The sequence below is a fragment of the Asterias rubens genome, chromosome 3 (assembly GCF_902459465.1).
Source record: "Asterias rubens chromosome 3, eAstRub1.3, whole genome shotgun sequence".
Classification (NCBI taxonomy): domain Eukaryota; kingdom Metazoa; phylum Echinodermata; class Asteroidea; order Forcipulatida; family Asteriidae; genus Asterias; species Asterias rubens.
Window position 1 is genome coordinate 15421364 of NC_047064.1, and position 21191 is coordinate 15442554.

At 39.9% G+C, this 21191-nt stretch overlaps 2 protein-coding genes and 2 non-coding genes across 6 annotated transcripts in view; 2 read left to right on the plus strand and 2 right to left on the minus strand.

The window, feature by feature from the left end:
- Nucleotides 1-1919: 1919 nt before the first annotated feature.
- On the plus strand, nucleotides 1920-5727 carry LOC117288550. Its single transcript, XM_033769450.1, has 4 exons — nucleotides 1920-2103; nucleotides 2449-2550; nucleotides 2745-3360; nucleotides 5518-5727. The coding sequence occupies exons 1-4, from the start codon at nucleotides 2020-2022 to the stop codon at nucleotides 5676-5678; spliced, it is 963 nt and encodes a 320-aa protein (XP_033625341.1). The 5' UTR covers nucleotides 1920-2019; the 3' UTR covers nucleotides 5679-5727.
- Nucleotides 5728-8097: 2370 nt separating this feature from the next.
- On the minus strand, nucleotides 8098-8171 carry Trnan-guu. Its single transcript has one exon. It is a non-coding gene; the product is annotated as a tRNA-Asn (tRNA).
- Nucleotides 8172-9090: 919 nt separating this feature from the next.
- Trnan-guu lies at nucleotides 9091-9164 on the minus strand. Its single transcript has one exon. It is a non-coding gene; the product is annotated as a tRNA-Asn (tRNA).
- A 2770-nt stretch (nucleotides 9165-11934) lies between these two features.
- LOC117288138 (FYVE and coiled-coil domain-containing protein 1-like) overlaps nucleotides 11935-21191 on the plus strand; it is a 34358-nt gene continuing 25101 nt past the window's right edge. For all 3 annotated transcript variants that reach the window (XM_033768842.1, XM_033768845.1, XM_033768843.1), the window contains exons 1-6: nucleotides 11935-12085; nucleotides 13716-13823; nucleotides 15178-15297; nucleotides 16218-16330; nucleotides 18401-18507; nucleotides 20169-20391. In XM_033768842.1, coding sequence (XP_033624733.1) covers nucleotides 13778-13823; nucleotides 15178-15297; nucleotides 16218-16330; nucleotides 18401-18507; nucleotides 20169-20391 — 609 coding nt within the window. In that variant the 5' untranslated portion in view covers nucleotides 11935-12085; nucleotides 13716-13777. The remainder of the gene's footprint in view (nucleotides 12086-13715; nucleotides 13824-15177; nucleotides 15298-16217; nucleotides 16331-18400; nucleotides 18508-20168; nucleotides 20392-21191) is intronic.

The window sequence follows — 21191 nt, forward strand, 5'->3', positions numbered from 1 at the left end:
TGAAAGTCGGCGCGCAATTCGCGCGAGCGCATTGGTGATTACATAGACCATAGATATAGAATAATTACCTCGGCGCCGCGAAGCGTGTCGCGTTGGGCGCGTTTGAACTTCTTGCGAGCGAATTACAGAGTTGAGGAATACAAGCAGCAGCACAGCATGCGCGCATCCATGCATGCTACATTTATACCGAAAGAGTTCGCCATATACAGCAAAGCAAGACAAGATAGCCAACCTAGCATACAGTCATAAGCGCAATACGGACTCAACTTCACGTGTATCAAGCTTAATCTAAAGTCACTGAGGGTTAACGTTTCATGTAGGCGTACATGGTAAATTACTATTTATCAACGACCCCTTAATGAGTGTGGGGTGTTGGTACATGCAGGATAAGGACGTCAGTTTCTACTCTTTCACTAAGCTAAGCTATGACAGGTAAGACTCCTCCGTTGTCAGTTATTTCTATAAATAAAATAATCTAGTGCAACGGAGACGAGCGTCCCACCAGGGCCCAATTTCATAATCATAGAGCAGCTTATGAACAAACAGTTGTCACACCACTCTTTTATCCAGAGAGTGGTGAACTGGTGGAAGACAGGCTCCCGGAAGACTGTGTTGCCGCCGATACTCGTTGTTAATTCTTCACACTTCAAAATCAAACTTGACAAGGTCCTCGGGGATCCGGGAATAAGGAGTGCGTTTTGGCGACCCCAACCACAAACTGTTTCGGTTGTTGGTCGTTGGTTCTGCTGTTCAGACTGAACGGTAACCGATCTAACTGTAGGAGTGCGTTTTGGCGACCCCAACCAAAAACTGTTTCTGACGTCACAACCAATACGGTAACCGAGCTAGCTCACAACTCGGTTGTCGTTCAGTCTGAACAGCAGAACCACCGACCAACAACCGAAACAGTTTTTGGTTGGGGGTGCCAAAGGGTGCCAAAACGCACGTGCTAAGTGCGCCGTCCGTGGAGCAAGTGACCGTTGCAAACATTAAAAGGACTCACGGAGTCGGTGCTAGTGCGTTCGTTGGCTGTAGAGGGCACGCGCGTCACCCGTACGTCACCGGTACTGGGGGTGAATCCGTACGGGTGACGCTGAAAAAGTTCCTCATGCACTAAAAGTGCTACGTCGTGTCTGCGTGCTCCCAAATCCGTACCGAGGCGGTACTCACCACGTACGGGTCCCCAAATCTGCACTGAATGCACTGAGACCAGTGAGTGAATGTCGTCTGCACAGCAGAATCATTAGTCTGGTTCCCAACATAGTCGCGCTGGATTAGCTGTTATGAGAGGCTGAAACAAGATGTTAGTTTCATTTATTAAATTGGCCCGTAAACATGGATAGGATTTAACGCATAAAGCTAGCAGAATTTCGTTCTCAAATTTAAAGTTTTTTTTTTTTTTTAACATTTGGTTGTGGTAAAGGTATTCATGAATTTGGATCAAAAATTGGATAATGAATTTGGATCAAAGTGTGTTGAGTCGGCTAGTGGTGTTTACCCGCCGAGGCCTGATTTTTGATAAATTTACCTGACGTCGTCTCGGGAATTTTTTTTAAAGAATCAGGGCACAATTTCATAGAGCTGCTAAGCACGAAAATTTGCTTGGCATCGGAAACTTCTTCCTTGATAAAAACAGAATTACCAACCATTTAAATATTCATTTGTTGCATTTTGCTTTTTGCTGATATTCAGCTGTTGTTTGCTTATCCTAAAAATCAGTGGAAATTGGGTTGGTAATCCTGTTTTTATCAAGGCAACAACTTCATACTAAGCAAATTTGTGTGCTTAGCAGCTCCATATGAAATTGGGCCCAGCTGGCCTCGGCGGGTTTAAACCACTGGTTTGAAACCTCTTCACCACACATTGATTTCCTTGACATCTGCGTGTTTTTGTTATTTATTTTTTAGATGCATGTCTTCTCCTGCTGCTGTTATACGTTTAATGACATTGAACTGCGTTGTGCCTTTAATGACAGACTTCAGAAATAAATGTTCTTTTGTGTGATTGATTTTAGAGACCATGAATCAACTATGCGTACCGATCTTACTAGCACTGCTGTGGATGCCTTGCTTAGTGCAATGTATACCGGCATTTACAAGAAAGGTAAGAGTTGACGCATACGGGTGGTTCTGATCAATCGTACTTTACTGTTCTTAAAAAAAAACCTCCCGGTTCAGCCCGTGCGCATTTTCTCAAAAGTGATGTTAGTTTCTTTGCAAAATATTCATGATACGCGCACATTAAAAACGTGTTTTATATACATAATGAGCTGTGGGTTGCCTTTTTGTAAAAATGAATAACATCTGAGTCTCGAGTTTGATAAAACAAATGAGTTAATTTTCTGTATCATAAAGGTTTACATTTTTGATCAGGCTAAATTGTTTATTAATCTTTAAAAAATTATTGGAGAGGTTTTTGATGAAAACTTTTTACGTTTTTGTTTGACAGGGAGAAAGGTATTCACCGTGTCTCATTGACGGGGATTGTCTGTCAGTCCAACATTGTCAATGGTTACCAAGCGCTCGAGAACCAAATGGATGGTGTGTTTTCGTAAGTGACTAAGAATGATTGATATTTCTTTTTTGTTCTAACTCATGTGACACCTCCACGTCATCCTCGTGAGTTTTAAAGCAAAATGGTTTCAAGCAATAACTGTGTCAGGTAAAGGTGTGACCTTGTTAATTTCAAATTGCAATTAGGCCTAATACATAAAAATTTAATGTCTTTTAAATGCAATGTTTCAGGATCTGAGCGAGGTCCGATCCAGAGGACGTAAGGAGTACCAGCGCAATAAGCGACTTCGACGTACTACATACAGCGAAGATTCACTAGTAGGTGATGCTACAAATCAGCATACCAACGAAATGCAGCCTCGAGTCCGAGGTGTAAATGATCCACATGAGATGAAGGGCGTGGATTACGCAAACAACTACAAAGATTACGGTGGTGTGCAGCAGAGGTTTTTGCCACGAAGGCCAACTGAAAATCAACCCATGTTGCACGGTGCTGATGGTTTGCAGCATAGTGATGGGTTTTTCCCACGGAGGCCAACTGAAAACCAACCCATGTTGGACGGTGCTGTTGGTTTGCAGCAAAGTGATATGCCACGGAGGCCAACTGAAAACCAACCCATGTTGGACCAAGTTGTTGAAGACGGTAACCAGCCACAGAATTCCAATTCAGAGTTTGTCATCAGTGAAGACAACACACGTGATACCTATGAGTTGAACAACGCCATGGATATCAATAGAATCCACATCCCTACCCAAAAGAGTTTAGGTCTGTATCTGAACGGGGGCGGTCCAGACAGGACGGACAGCCGTAAGCAAGCCCATGGTTATGATGGACATCAGAACAAAGGTAAACAACGTATATACACACACTCATTCGGTCAAAGTATAACTGTTGAAGACAAATCGAGCTTTGCCGCATTGATATATTTTACAAAAATATTACAATTATAACGAACATTTTTTTTGGGGAAAAACAAGCAGAAAACGAGCCCATTATGTTGCAAAACTAAACGGTGCCTTCAAAACTCATAAGTTAACTATTTTAAAAAGGCGTATATATAGCCGGACATTGCTGAACCAATGATGAGTAGCTAAGAAGTAATGAGCTAAGATTTGATGTTGCAGCAGCATTTATAAAGTCATATTTTGTTGAGCTTATTGGCGAGTAGGAATGTGTAAAATGAGCACCATGAAAGAGTTCGACATCTTGCGCAAATTGGAGCCGATGATTAGCCGGTCCCGAGCTCTTTAAAGAAAGTTTAAGATTTTGGCAAAACTGTTGGCCCCATACGCCTCTCTTAATATTAATGCATGAGGTACGTCACAATGCTAACTCAAATTGAGGTGATGGGCGCAGCCACTGCAAGTGATGGGGACGTGCGCCCATAGCCTCATTTAGGGTGAGAATTATGACGTCATGCAAGAGAGGCGTATAAAGGTGTGAGTGAGAAATAACCTCTTTCTCGAAAACTACGTTTTTTAAGAGCTTATGAGAGGGGCTGTTGTATACTAACAACTGTCCATTGCCCGTTACCAAGTAAGTTTTCATACTCACACTAATTTTAAGTATATAATAACAAAAATAAGTGTCCGCTACATAAACCTCTCAGCCTTAATCACCAAACGAAACTCGGTGTAGACTGGGCACCTGTCTTTGTCAGAAGTTCAGGCTACACTGTAAAAAATTACCGTAATTTTACGGTGAAAAGTACGTAAATAGCTACGGTGTTTCACCGTAACGAGATTTTTCCATGACTTTACCGTGCAACCCCGTAAATACCGGCTCGCAATGCACCATGGGATTGTTTAAAAAAATTACCCTAATTTTTTCGGTGATAACGACATTTTTCAATGACTTTACGGTGCAACCCCGTAAATACCGGCTCGCAATGCACCATGGGATTGTTTAAAAATAATTACCGAAATTTTTACGGTGAAAAGTACGCAAACATCTACGGTGTATTTTATATATAAAACAATTTCCTTGACTTTACGGTGTAACCCCGTTAGTACCGGCTCGCAATGCACCATGGGATTGTCTAAAAGGAATGACCGTAATTTTACGGTAAGAAATGTGTATATATCGACGGTGAATTACCATTCTCGCTTTTGCTCGCCAGCCTTTTACGGCCAAAATCCGTATCTGGGCACACCAAAAGAACTCTAGGGATCATCGCGCACGCGCAATGCTTATGAGGAAGTTCAGGCGGGGCGACTAGAGTAACTAGATTTACCCACTTTTTGTACTCTTTTGTACAATCCCGTGCTCATGGTGTATTACTTAAAGGTATGAAACATCATTGGTTTTTGCATTGGTTATCTCATTTGCAGTTTTATGATGAAAATTATTTAGAATTATATTTCTTGCCAAGTTATTTTGATAATTACCAAAGCTGTATCGTACCTTTAACATATGTTTATTTTCCACTTTTTAAAATACAATACCATTGGAGTAATTGTACTATTGTAATAAGCCATTACAATTACGGTCAGTTTCCACTTTTTCAAATACGGTCCCATGGCAGTAATATCAACGTGTAATATACCGTACAAATCACGGCACTATGTAACCTCGTGTACGGTTTTACACCGTATTGACAGCCTTATCACCGTAAAAATCACGCCACACCGTAACTTCATGTACGGTTTGCACCGTATATTCAAAGCTTTCTCACCGTAAAAATCACGGCACACCGTACCTTCATGTACGCTTCGCACCGTATATTGACAGCTTTCTCACCGTGAAAATCACGGCACACCGTAACTTCGTGTACGGCACACCGTAACTTTGTGTACGGTTTTCACCGTAAACTGACAGCTTTCTCACCGTGAAAGTCACGGCACACCGTTACTTCGTGTACGGTTTGCAACGTAAAAATTACGGGAATCGGTTGGCATCTCGCTGCACAACCGATTCCTGTAAATTTTACGGGAATTTTTTTACAGTGTACACTCGGTAATGGCGACATTTCCAATGCTGATTTGGATCTGACTTCTCTTGCAGGTAATGGGATTGAGGAAGATGTTGGTTTTGCAGATGACATTGCCCATGATCCTATAGAGCTGGCAGCAGCTGCTGAGGCTGCTGCTATACGAGATGGAGATGATCTTCCTGATGATTTTGATCATACCGATGGTTTAGGATGGCAAGGAGGAGATGAATGACCGACCATGATAGACGCAAACAGATTTAAAGGAAGTGGACACTATTGGTAATTGTCAAAGACTAGCCTTCACAGTTAGTGTATCTCAACATATGCATAAAATAGCAAACCTGTGATAATTTGAGCTCAATCGGTCATCGAACTTGCGAGATAATAATGAAAGAAAAAATACCATTGTCACACGAAGTTGTGTGCGTTTAGATGGTTGATTTCGAGACCTCAAGTTCTAAATCTGAGGTTTCGAAATCAAATTCGTGGAAAATTATTTCTCTCTCGAAAACTATGGCACTTCAGAGGGTCCCGTTTCTCACAATGTTTTATACCATTAACCTCTCCCCATTACTCTTCACCAAGAAAAGTTTTGTTCTAATAATTATTTTGAGTAATTACCAATAGTGGCCACTGCCTTTAACCGATTGTTAGGCTATGTATACCACAAGATAAGTCACACTGTTTCAAATGATATTAGTGAAATATGACCTTTCTTCGGATGCAAATGAATCAAACCAAATTAATGTTGAGTGCAGATATCTCATTTGACAATACAAATTGGAATGTAAACAATGATTTGTACCGATAGTAACTGTTATTCGATAAGCTGTTCTTTTGTCATTCCTTTGAGGGATATTATGTAAATTTTTACTTCCCTTTTAACCTTCTAACAATGGGAGACTTTTGTGACGCTTGGTGGCAGCAGACTAACCAAGTAAAATCCATTGTTCTCGGTCATTTGCGCACGCTCAGAACTTCGTAAACAATGGAAATTTACCTGGTAAGTCTGCTGCCACCTAGCGTCCAAAGTCTGCCATAATAATTGACGCATTATAGTAACATTGACTTTATTGTATTGTAATTACTGATTTCCCCCTAAACAACCGGCCAGTAACTAAAAAGAACACCGAACTGTAAAGAGGGCCCCTTTGCTTTGGTCTGTCTATAAACCGGGCGCACATTAACGTCGACTAGTCACCTCATTGCGAGGCCAGCCTTTATGGCTAATTAGCAAATCCAATTACGTTAATAATGTGTTAATCGTTAGGTCTTCACACATTATTTTCAATGCAAAAGTTTATCGGCATTTACGCATCATAAATGCTTTCACAAAACCTTGGCGTTTATTTCAGGTTTGTTTTCTATATTTAAAAACTGTATGTTAAACGAGTATGGAGTTCCTAGAAATATTTGTATCGAGGCAAAAACTGGTTATTACTTTTAGGGAGCGAAGTTTGATGTTGAATGAACACAATTCTATTTCGCTTAAAAACAAACATTTTGTGACATCGAAACACTGTTTCCACGGAACGATGTATGTCGAACAAACGAAGTCTAAAAGTATTTTGAGTGAACGAAACGTTATTTTGAGAGGACGAAATAAATTGTTTAATTAATGGGACGAATGTGAACTATTCCTGGTGTATAAGTGAATAGCCAGTGTTACAAACATTTGGACACTTTAAGTACTCAATAATTATTAGGTATAGTAATAAATTAGCTAAATAAACCACTTAGTTCCAAATCCAGACCTAGTTTCCCAATGCTATGTGTAAAATAGACCACGTTAATGGAATAGGAATAATAAATAGTTGGCGTGAAAAAGCTTCCTTCTCGTATACACACGCCACGTGTGTATGTTATTTCTTATTTACTTGGTTGTTAGTGTACTTGTGTTGTCCAGAGTCAGATTTGAGTTCTTCGATAGACATTGCTGACTACCACCTAACAGTAAATATTTTAGTAAAATGTTTCCTCAATTTCTTACGATGGGTAGAAGTGACCGATGGAGTGATGATGAAATGTTCCAAGTTGCATTTTGAGCCGACGATGAAGTCCATAAAACAGCTAGATGGGCATACAAGAGACGTGAAAGTTTTCTCAAAATTGGCTGTCTGCCTGCGTGGTGCCGGATATGATGCAGTAAAAAACCTGAAAACCTTGGGGGGGGGGGGAGTACCAAAACACTATATAGGTCGGTAGGATATTATTTTTTAAGGCCTACATATTTTCTAGTGCATTAGTGTTCTCTGCAAATGTTTTAGAAGAAACATACATTTGAAAGTTTTTAAGCCATTAAAAAATGCTAGCCAATAGGGTTTAAGCCTATTCTGTATTCTTTCTTTGCACAATAGGAAAACAGCACTGTTAATGTTGGAAGGGAAGCATTTCGCTTGCATAATAAAAGAAATAAATATATTAAAAAAACGAGGGGAAAAAACCGGCAATCGTCCCTGGGTGGATTTGTAACCACGTATAACTCTCGGTCTTCAGCCGAACGTGCTGACCGACACACGAGTATTGTGTCGCCACTCACTTGATTTTATTATCATACAAATTCGCTACCCGTTGCTTTTTGTAAACCTCATTTTGATCATAAATGCTTCAGCTAAATGGTTTATACCAGCAATGTATACACAAAATATTTCCGTCCCTGGGTGGATTTGAACCACCAACCTTTCGGTTAACAGCCGAACGCGCTAATCGATTGCGCCACAGAGACTGCACAAAAATAACAAACTTCCACTTTATATTTCCATAAAAACGGGATTTATCGTTATCATTAGACTTTATCACATGCTGACGATTACAATAGGGAGGTTTTCACATGAGAACGGATACGGGTTGATACTTGGTACTTGGTAGGTTTTCCTCCTGAAACTTTCGCTTGGGAACTTAACAAGGAGGTCAGGAGAGCGTCGTCTAATTTGATTTACAGCTGAAGTTTAAAGGCAGTGGACACTATTGGTAATTGTCAAAGACTAGCCTTCACAGTTGGTGTATCTCAACATTATGCATAAAATAACAAACCTGATGTGAAAATTTGAGCTCAACTGGTCATCGAACTTGCGAGATAATAATGAAAGAAAAAACCACCCTTGTCACACGAAGTTGTGTGCGACACTGTGCGTTTTAGATGGTTGATTTCGAGACCTCAAGTTCTATTAAATCAGAGGTCTCGAAATCAAGTTCGTGGAAAATTACTTCTTTCTCGAAAACTATGGCACTTCAGAGGGAGCCGTTTCTCAAAATGTGTTATACCATCAACCTCTCCCCATTACTCGTTACCAAGAAAAGGTTTTATGCCAATAATTATTTTGAGTAATTACCAATAGTGTCCACTGCCTTTAAGACAATCAAACGGTCCAAAAGCTTTTAGATTATACCGCGAAAACGTCTCAGCCACAATTTTTTTCTTTTGATCATAGGGTTCAGTGATGGTTTACTGACAATGTATTAAAAATAACGGTATTCGTCCGCCGTGGGGGGTTTTAACCACCAAGCTTTCGGACAGCCGAACGCGCTAACCGATTGCGCCACAGAGACACTTAAATTAGATCGCCACTTTGTTTTTAATTTCATAAAAAAACACCGCCTTGCCTTTTGTATATCTTATACCTAGCAATTAAAAAAAAGCCTGCCGTCCCTGGGTGGATTTGAACCACCAACCTTTCGGTTAACAGCCGAACGCGCTAACCGATTGCGCCACAGAGACACCTGAAACATTGCAGTAACCCCTTGAATTTATTGCTATAGGCCTACCAGATTATTATCGTTATCATAGGACTTTGCCATAAGCTGCGATAACAATATTATGTCGCATCAACAATGTTAGTATAAAAAGCTGCCAAGCAGGTTCTGGCACTGCTTTGTTGTATCCAAGCTGCCTTCATGACAGTGGTGAAACCAAAGGGGGCAGGGCGGTAGTTTGCTCTCCCAAAATGTGCAAACTCTCTCCCTCAGCACCCCGGCCGAAAATGAATGGAAATCCATCACTGCTTCGAAGATGAGCGGAATCGTTTTGATACATCTCACATCAGAGCACACTAAAGTGATGGATCAAAATGGCTCATCACCCCCTACAATAGGGGATAATTGGTCGCCATTAAGCGCTTTGGGCTATCAGCAACCATAGAGCAAGGACAAGATTTATGGTGAAATTTTGGTCGGAAAGATGGCTAAAAATAGAATATATATTATAACGATCAGCAATGCCTCGACATAGTTGTGTGCTTTTCATTTTACTTCATGTATAGGCACTTTCTGCACAGCTGTCTTTTGTTTTTGACTGAACCTTTTTTTCATTAGGCCGACACATTTTAACATCAAACATAATCAGAAAAATGTAAACGATAATTATAAGGCTACCTAATTGAAGAGAAATTAATAAAAATCAATAAGTGTGGTTGTCCGGGGAGGATTCCAAGTGAGAATAAGCTACGAGGAAGTTCAACATCACTGATGGACACCGATGATATCCAGTCAACTGTTTGCATGCGCTTAATTAAGGCTCATAAGACTAGACTCTGTCGATATTATAACAATAATATATGAGCTTCCGTGATTCAACCAAAACACATTCCTTATTTGTATGACCAGAGACCAAGCCGCCATGCCAAGGCACACAAATTAGGCCTAAAATACCCTATCGTAAACCATGCAGCTTCGGACACAAGCGATGTATACCTGGCCCTTCATCTTCAGAGCCGGCGCCTTGGATGTCAAAATGGGGCCGGCGCCCTGATGATGACCTTCTTCCATCCACTCCTCACGCGTGATGTCACAGCTGCATCTGATCCTCCCTCATCACCCAACATGTCACCCAGGTGGTAGCACAACTACTTCACCATCTCATACCATGTCGCTGCAGATCTCTAGACCCGCTTCGTGACCCGACACTTTGAATGAAAACGTGACACTGGCAGCACAGACCATGCCACGACCCCATTGAGTTGGTAGCTATACGCCCTTCCCACCACACGCACCAAACGCCCATCACCAGTTTGAGAGCTCCTTATTGGCCCACCGCCGACTTAACATAACCATCACTTTGGTCTTCCCATCGTTGATCTTCTGACCCTCTTAGTTTCCAACGCTTTGAATAGGCAATATTCCATCTTTAATACCACGTGTCCCATTGTCCCCCGTATGCCCTACCCTAGCAGGACAGTTCTTTTTAGAACTGAGAAGTCTCCCGAACATCCGATATAAAAATCTATTCCGCGGTAGTAAACTAAAGACAGACAGTTCTTTAAGAACAAACTCTATCTGCTAGTAGATACACACCGTGTGTTACCGCAAACCAAATAATTATACGATGTTAAATCAGGAGCTATAAATATGATTTTTATAGTTCTATGGTTAAAATAAAGTAAAGCAAAAGGCACAATTTTGAAGTCGCTCTCAAGTAATTTTATCTGATATTTGGCAGCCGGTTAATGTAAAAAAAAAATTATTTCTCACATACTGCATGTATGTGACCGGTCACTTTTTTTTAAGTACTTTGTCCAACGAAAGATTTGTACTTGAACTTTTTAAAGTGCTAATTACTATTTAATTTAGTATCATTAGTCGACCTTCTTCATATTTTGTCAATAAACTGTATGTACCATGTCATTATGTCATAACAACATGTTTGTGCTCTAAATACAAGATAAGGTGTGTGTTATGCTAATTAATGTCATGCTTAATTATCGTAAATAGCCTATTGTTTCAAGTCACTTGTACGACTCATATTGTCACTAAATGACGTTTGTGCTCAATGTTAATTACGGAGTGTAATTAACGTGTCATTCTTAGTTACCTTTGTCCGGCCGTTATGTTTATTTGGTTGGTATCCTGTTTTTATCAAGGAAAACAATGTCCATGGTCAGCAAAATTTTGTGCTTAGCAGCGCTATGAAACATGGCCCAGTATCGACAGTTTAATTGACATCATTGAGCACAAGTTCCGGTTTTTTTTTAAGGTTAAATATACTTTCAGAACACATAAATGTATTCTGAAAGTATATTTACACTTAAAAAAAAAACCGGAACTTGTGCTCAATGATGTTAATTAAACTGTCGATACTGGGCCATGTTTCATAGCGCTGCTAAGCACAAAATTTTGCTGAGCATGGACATTGTTTGCCTTGATAAAAACAGGATATCAACCAAATTTCAACGTGATTTTCAGGATAAGCAAACAATAGCTAAACACCTGTAACAAGCAATATGCAACATAATCCTGTTTTTATCAGGGAAGAAATTTCCTGCTAAGCAAATTGTTGTCCTAAGAAGCTCTATAGGCGGGTTGAACATCATACCATGAATTTCTTTGGACCCAATACTGTGCTAGCTTCCGTTCGGTTGGACCCGCCCTCTTATCGGAAAAAAACGTCTGGTACCCAGCCTCACAGAGGATCGAAACGGTGAGCATACATGCAGTGCATCCAATCAACACGTCACCCACCCGGCCATACACATCACAACAAGCAACAAAATGGCGCTACGTGTGTTCACTTGTGTACGTCTGAATCTGAATCTGAATTATATAGTCGGCAGAGCAACCTTTCAGGAAACATCACACCAACTTCTGAGCTGATTGATAAGTTCCTTATGTTTCGCTCAGGCTGAGCTGAGTATGTTACGATAGAAGGTACGTAGTTACCGAAGGTATTTCTCTTTAGTATATATTTTTAGTTGATAACTAATTTATTTAACTAAAGCCTGCTAAGGAAGGGAGGGGAAAAGTTTCCGTATGGCGCCACCACTTTTTCAGTCGATATGAAATAATCTGGTGGTAATATAGTGAAAAAGTGGTGGCGCGGAAAAGTTTCCGTATGGCGCCACTATTTTTTCATTCGATATGAAATAATACAGTATCTAATTTACCTCAATGAGATATCCCTTTTTGTAAAAATGAGTAAAAAAGTGGTGGCGCCATACGGAAAGTAATCCTCTATGGATTTGTTGTTCGTATTATTTGTTGGATCAATCAAGTCAATAGACCAAATGTGACCAATCACCCTACTATAAACAAAAATTAGAGATACTAGAAATATTGAAATTGGTGTCTTCAGAAAGAGAAATGCATCTACATGATGTAGCTTTCCAAAATTGCAATTACCTTTTTTGTAGGAACATTTTTAGGCTTGATAACCTTTTGACCTCTACTTTGACCTTGAATTTGACCTTGTAGGTCACTTTATCTGGAGATGAACTTCAAGGAAAATCAACCCCATATTATATTTTCTCAACAATATTTATAAAAAAAATTAGAGATAATATTTTTGGCTCCCCTTCAAGCGCTCCACTCAAAGTTGCCCTAATTGCTTATTCCTATGCAAAGTACATAATTACAAACGTGTACATAAAAGTCATAATAGACCTTATGCATTGACGTCATCCAGCCGCCATCTTTGAGGTCAAACGGTGACGAAACAATCGAAACGCACATAGATTGGCCAATGAAAAACCTCCTTTAAACCTCAATGCGGGGGCGCCGTACTGAAATGACATCATGTGCATAAGGTCTATACAAATCAAGCAAGATGATGCATTTGCAAGCTTTGAAGGGGGAAGGGTTTAACATTTTTGGGGTGTGATTTGAAACGGAATGACCCATTGAATACATTCCAATATTCCAATATGTTTGTTATGGTTATTGTACTCCTTGCTCCTTGCCTTGAACTAAGATGCGGTTCATTCCGCTACTCTCTGATAGCCGGAACAAACTTCATATTTCTAAACTTCTGAAATGCATCAGTCACTGCATCTGTTTCTTGACTTTTCAATCAAGACCCTGGGCCAGTGCCAATGGCAATTATTGAACATCCTGCTCCCATTTGACTACTGTGCTTCAATCATTGACAATTTATACTAGATCTATCGTAACTATGGACTGCTAAACCATTGTCCCTACCTAGGTTTGGGGAGACCTGTCAATTGAATAAGCTATTAGGTCGCCGCGAATTATATTAACAACTGAAATCATAAATTACATTGCCCTTAATAGTGCTAGTGCTCTTGACTTCTTTGAATTGCTGGACTCACGCTAGGCACTTTGGGGGTCTTGAGCTTTTAGTAAGAAAACGATTGCTTGCCCCTTTTTAAGATAATGATACCATTATCTCATACGTGTACCATTTTGTACCAATGTTGCATTATAACCATATATAATCTATCGAGAAAGGTCCTGCCAGTGGGTCTTGAGCAGCCTTTTGCCAACCTAGCCTCGAGGAATAAAGACTGCATACTAATTACACACTTCCTGCATTTACCTTCAGGTGTGCATTATATGCATTTGTCGTTCCTGCTCTAAGTTTGGAGTTAGAAAGAAGCAGCAGTCATGGCTCAACCACGCAGCTACCCAAGAATAGTACAAGATATCACAGGTATGATGTTTAAAGATGTTTGCTTTTACACACATTGGGTCTTCATGGTCACTTTCGGACTTATTGAAATGTCCATACTGATCAAAATAAGGTTATGAAAGGTGTCAACTTTTCCTCTGCATTGCCCTGTGCCGGTGCGTAGTGCAGGTTCTCAATTTGAGTGTTTAGTGCAAGTGCCTAGTAGAGGTACCCCTAGTCTGGATGCCTAGTGTTGTTTACCTATTAGTGCAAGTGCCTAGTAGAGGTACCCCTAGTCTGGATGCCTAGTGTTGTTTACCTATTAGTGCAAGTGCCTAGTAGAGGTACCCCGAGTCTGGATGCCTAGTGTTGTTTACCTATTAGTGCAAGTGCCTACATGTACATCATGTACCGGTAGTGTGGGAATTGCCTAGTAGTGTGCATGCTTACTTACTACTACATCCATGTCCTTTAAAAACATTCAGCTCAAGTAGCTGTTTGACCATTATACATTAATAAATACCTTGGACGGTTTCAAGTGTCTGTTTGGTCAAAACCCGGTCACGTGTGGGAGTGTTAACAATCGGTATAAAGACTGGCTTTGGAAAATAGCGAATAAGTGGCCCCAATTAAATCAGCATATGACGTGTAAACCTTGCGCGGTGCACTGTATCGCATGCTTATTTATATCCATGTTTAGTTTCATTGCAACTTCGCGCACTTGCGCGTACGCGCGCTGAAATAGTATCAATTTTGAGTGGGCGCGTGTAACAGGTGCGCGCATATAAACTGACGCTGAGCTCATGAGAACAGATCATTAAATGTAAAAGAGTCACTGGTCTCAAAGATCAATAATGTGATTAACGCACGAAAGAGATGGGAACCATCAAACATGTGTCTAAAGCTCAAATATGGCCCCTGAACATGTTTGGAAGTACCGCCGAGAGAAAAGTTGGTTGGTGGCTGGCGCTGCTAATGGACCGAGCTGGAGGCGGGGTCCGTTAACAGCGCCAGCCACCAACCCGGTCATTACCACGCAGTGAAGACCGGGTACTCGCACTGTTATTCCCTAATTATAACATGGTTTGAAGGTGAACAGTTTATATTAGCTGCCTAAAGTATATTGGAAGTGAAAAACAAGTGTCCGAGGCGAAGTCTAGGGAACGTGCATAAACAGGTACCTGCCCTGTTGGTACGCAGCACCGGTGACACCGGTGTACATCACTTTTCATGTCGAGCCATGTAATATGCGTTTTTGTTGCGCGTCACATGATTGGTTCTCGACCAATCAAACTTCACAGTTTGTTACCAAGTTATAACAATGCCATTTGTCTCACGTTCAGTTCAGAAGTAGCCGGTAGTTTCATTATTGTATAAAATCTGTTATTTATTTCAGGTTGTGTCAATGATCTGAAGAAAGATTCCCAGGATTCTCAACTGCCAATCACAGACGATTCTTTAGCTCTGCATAAGTTCTGTGCTAAACTTGAATACCTTCTTCAGATAGACATGAAAAGTAGGTTACCATTCAATGTACGGTAGTATTTTAGCTGTATCTAGACCTTAAGCCCGGTTTATACTTCCTGCGAACGCGAATGCGATACGAATGTTGACGTCACAAATTCGCAACGAATAATTCGCAGCAGTTCGACTCCGTTCAACTCACTTGCGAATATTGGTGCAAAAGGAGGGCTGTGATGTCAAAATCACATCAAATGATCGCTTCGCATTCACAGGAAGTATGAACCGTGCTTTAGACATTGATGTCATCCAGCTGTCATCTTAGAGGTAAAACGGTGACGAAACAAACAAAGCGCACAGATTTGTACACACCCGCACAGGATTGGCCAATGAACAACCTCCTTTTTGACCTCTGGTTAAGAGTGCCTTACTGAAATCACGTCATGTGCATAAGGTCTATAACGGTGTCTACTTTGTGATGTTCTTGGTTCAATAAAACATAGGCACTACACAATGTACACTGAAACAGAATTGTTCACCTACTCATTAGGCATAAAAAAAAAACATGTTATGTTGGCATAACAGGCCCCCCCAAATAGGGTAGGTAGGTAGGGATTTCTTTTTTTTTTTCTTTTGTTTTTCCCCCTCCCAGCAATGAAAATGACATGTTTTATAATTGTTTAAGCCGGTAGTATCAAATTACAAAAGAAACACGGCTACACACAACAAATAGTATATCTTTAAACTCTTGATGACATTTATTTTATTTTTGTGTCTTTAAAACATTTTAATCATTCAATTTCTTCCCTTGAAAAAAAGTATCCAGGGTCAGCCGTATTTTTAGGGTAGGTCAGGTTACGCCAACAAAACATTTTTTTTTATGCCTTATGGATTTTACCAATCGCACATGTACATAATGTACTGATTTGATTGCACAAATGGTTACATTCATTGTTTGTTCAATGATATTTACAGGTCGTTCCGGTTTGCTTGGGGGTCGTCGTGATTATTGGGACTACTTCTATAAATGCATGTATAAAGTCAAAGGATTGAATGATGGACTGAGATTTGTCAAAGCAATGTCGGAGGTAAGTGAAAAATAACCGCAAGTCAAATGTTAAAACAATACACTCCGTTTCAATTTGTGAGAGATGTTAGAGTAAAAAGAAACAGAGCTGAAAACTTTACTGAATTAAAAATCAGTACACTTAAAGAGACACGTTGCCTTGGATCGGGTGAGTTGGTATATGAAAAGGGTTTGAATACCATTTATTAGAAAGTGCATAATATGGTTAAAAAGATGTTTTAAAAGTAGAATATAAGGATCCACACCAAATTTCCTCGAAGTTGCCGCAGTGGCTCAGAGTGGAATAGGAGGAATAATATCGCAAGGTAAAGTTTGGACTGTTCGCCGAGGGAAATGGAACAGTCCAGTTTTACTGAGCGATATTATTCCTTCCATTCCACTCTGAGCCACTCAATATTTGTATACTATCAACCTCTCCCCATTACTCGTCACCAAGAAAGGTTTTATGCTAATAATTATTTTGAGTAATTATCAATAGTGTCCACTGCCTTTAATGTCAGACCCATCTGAGACCAACCGAAAACCTCATCAAACAAACACCCAAACCCAATCCCCAGCATGTGCCGATGTTGTATATGCACACAGCTGGACTAGCACTGCAGTATTTTGTGGAGACAAAAATTTGACTTCACCAAATAGCGTGCCGTGTAAATTTAAGAAGATGCGGCAACTTCGAGGAAGTTTTGTGTGGATCCTTATATATCCTTGTCATTTGATGTATTTTAAAAGTTTAACGTTATGAAAAATCACACAAATTACTGACAACCAAAAATCATATAGCACCGTGTAGCGGCAACAATGCACAAATCGGATCACAACCTTTTGCACAGGGGCGCCCTTGTTTTAGCAGCGGCGTGGCGGCGCTGTACTGCTCAAAAACATTGGGAACAAGGATGATCCTAACTGTTGAATGGGAAATGCTATTCCCCATGGGCGAATATGTCTTTTTGATCGCCGGTGCAGATGGGAGTAATAGTGAATGTCACGTGAAGTAACTTCCACCAATCAAATGACAAGGATCTGTGTGTCAGTTATATAATATTAAAAATTGTGAGAAACTGCTCCCTCTGAAGTGCCATAGGTTTCGAGAAAGAAGTAATTTTCCATGAAATTGATGTCGATTGTCGAGACCTCAGATTTAGAATTTGAGGATTTCGAAATCAACCATCTTAATGCACACAACTTCGTTCAAATTATCACAGGTTTGTTATTTTATGCATGTATGTTGAGATACAGCTAGTGAGAAGACTAGTCTTTGAAAATTACCAATAGTGTCCAGTGTCTTTAAGTGTGCTTGTTAAAGTTTACTGTATGTTTTATCTAGTTCTAGTGCTCATAACGTCTCGCTTGCCTTTCGTTTTGAAATATGAATGTTTTATGTGTATAAATATTCTCCTGTGCTTTAAAACAAAAATTAGATAAAAAAAATGCAAATCTGTATTTTAATTCAGTCTTTGGATTGCGACAAGCAGATGTATTTTATAGTGAACCGGTAATTATAACAATACAAAATATCCATGTTGCTGATTGGAGTTTTCAGAGATAGTTGTTTGTTTCAAAGATTAAAAAAAACAAATTGAGAATCCTCATAATATTTGGCTCTCAGAACCTGAAGTAAGTATTTATCGTGATAGAATATTAAAGAGACTGGACACTATTGGTTATTGTCAAAGAACTCACTTCAAGTACATGTACATGTCAAAGAACTCATTGATTGTACATTGATTGATCCTGATTCAATCTAGGTAATCCATTAAAGGATGTATACTTTTTGTAGGACAAAAAAACACAATGTCCACAGGGTTACACTAAACTTACACAGTTTGAAGATAATGATAGTAGAAAGCTTCCCTGAAAATATTATGTCCTGAGGTACTGTAGTTTTTGGGAAATAAGTACAAACCTATTTTCATGACATTGTTTTACTCAGTTCGCAAAAACTACAGCACCTCAGTAAGTAATATTTATAGGGAAGCTTTCCACTATCATTATCTTAAAACCCTGTAAATTTAATTTTGAAAAAGTACCCAAATCCTTTAAGGTGTCCTGTTCTTGTTGATTACATCTATAGGTCAAGTCATCTCTTGGGCGTGGTCGTGCTTTCATTCGTTACAGTTTAGTTCACCACAGACTTGGAGATAGTTTACAACAGTGCATCTCCAATACCAAGATAACCAGGTACCTTATAAAACCTTTCATGTGAAAATAATCGATGGCCACTTTTGTTTCCGGATGAACCAAAATATTATGAAGCCTTGGTAATCAGTGCACTCATTGAACTGGGACTATGGGACACTAGCCCTCTTATTCATTCAGCGTTGCTAATGTTTCAGCATGCTTTGTTCAATCATAACCCTTTAACCCTTGCGAGACAATAGGGGCTGGAAACTGTCCGTAACGGCTTTGAGATCTGACATGTTTTCACTCTAACAAAAAGGTCAGAGTGAAGGTCATGTCAGGAATTTACATTTTCAACTGTTTTGAGGTGTAAACTAAGTACAGAGCTTCTGAAACAAAATACAAATTTTGACACTTTTACAAATCGGGTCAAAAACTCAACATTAAGGTGGTGAAACAGAATCAAATGAAGGGTTGAATATATGGCCCTATCTGAATTGGTGGATACAGCTACAGCTACGACTGTTGCTCAGGGTGTTGCTGAAGATGTCCTTTATTTGAACGCATGTTGATGTGGTGATCAGCCATAGCGAAAGATGTAGCCGCCAATTCGGACACGCCCTATTCTAATTTGGTTGTGCAAATCAATGGCACAGTCTATAGACTTGATCTCACTCGATTCGCATATTATGTTCAAACTTGGCAGCTAATTGGTCAAGAGTAAACTGTTCCTCTCTCATTCTTCTTTTCTTATGACATCTTTTTAACTACCTGCAGCTTAGGGTGACCATGTAAAACATGGTTTATTTGAAGTGGGATTGCTTAAAAAAATACTTTTATTTTGACTTGGGGTGGGCGGGGTGCGACCGGTGAGTGCTTTAAAATGTGCCCCCATAGCACCAGTCATTATCGGGAGCCAATCATTGTTTTCAGGGACTCCAATCCGAGAGGGACTAATGTAGTAGCTGTTCATGGGAACAAGTTTGGCAAATAATATGGTCTCATTTAAAAATGAGAAAAGGTTGGAACAGTTGGAAGTGTCGTGGGCCGAGCGGTTAAGAGCACCGAATTCAAACTCTGGTGTTTCTGATCAGCAGAGTGTGGGTTCGAATCCCTAGCCGTGACACTGTGTCCTTGAGCAAGACACTTAACCATTGCTTCGTCCTTCGGATGGGACGTAAAGCCGTTGGTCCCATGTGTTGTGTAACGCATGTAAAAGAACCCAGTGCACTTATCGAAAAGAGAAGGGGTTCGCCCCGGTGTTCCTAGCTGTGGCTGCTTAATGCGCCGTAGCACCTTGTAAACCCTTATAATGTGCTAAATAATTGGGTCTCAGAATTCATCACTGCAATAACCTATCTTTCTGAAAGTTTGTATATACTCAGCGCCTTGAGTACCTTGTTTGGTAGATACGTGCGCTATATAAGATTTCAATATTATATTCTCCTTTGGTAAAATTTAACTATAAAATCTAAGGGTCCAAATTTATTCAGCAGTTTATTTGCATCAGCAAGTGGATGCGAAATGCAACACAGCCTAAATTGTCAAAGTCTTTCTTCATTAATTTTGCTTCCTAAATATTTAACAGTGGGAATGAGTTTTGTTTTAACTTCAAACTTGATTTACTAGTAATTCGCTTTACTTTATGACAAAAAAGTCTGACTTTTTGTGTGAATGTTATTTAATGACATTTGAGCACCTGTTTCCAATGTTGCTTTCAGTGAGTGGTATAACCTGTCATCGGTCCTTCTGAATGCCATCCATGGAGCAACAATTACTACTGCTGTATATGACCTGAATGATATTCAGTTTGATCTGGCACCTACTGGATATGATCTGGACACTGCTTGGCCTACCTTTGCACGTAAGACTCTTGGTGCACCTAGTCTATACTTATGGACTCCTCCGAGTAGGACAACTAGTACCAGTAGCATCAATTCACAGGTAACAAGCAACTGATGGAGTTTAATGGTTAAAGGAACACGTTGCCTTGGATCGGTCGAGTTGGTCTTTAAAAAGCGTCTGAAACCGTTTTTTTTATCAAATGCATATGGTTGGATAGATGTTTTACAAGTAGAATACAATGACCCACACAAATTTGCCTCGAAATTGCCGGGTTTTCCTTTTACTGTGCGAACTAAAACGGTCGGCCATTTATGGGAGTCATAAATGGCCGACCGTGTTAGTCGACGAGCTAAAAGGAAAACCATGCAATTTCGAGGCATGTTTGCTGTGGGTCATTGTATTCTACTTTTAAAACATCTTTTTAACCATATGCATTTGATAACAAACGGTGAAAAACGTTTTTCAAAGACCAACTCGACCTGATCCAAGGCAACGTGTTCCTTTAACAGCTGTACATATTTATTTCATTATATGAGTCATAAATAAGCCTTTTCATCCATGAAATATCAGGATAAAGTAATATCTTTTTAGTTAGCTTCTTTCATACTGGTAGCACTCTAACCAACCTGCAGTGACAAGCCAGAGACTATCCAACACAGTAGTGGTATCGTGTAGCTTAATAATAATGATATCGAAGTCTTATATAGCGCACGCATCTACCAAACAAGTTACTCAAGGCGCTGAGTATATACAAACTTTCAGAAAGATAGGTTATTGCAATGATGGATTCTGAGACCCAATTATGTAGCACTTTTATAAGGGTTTACAAGGTGCTACGGTGCATGAAGCAGCCACAACCAGTAACACCGGGGCGAACCCCTTCTCTTTTCGATAAGTGC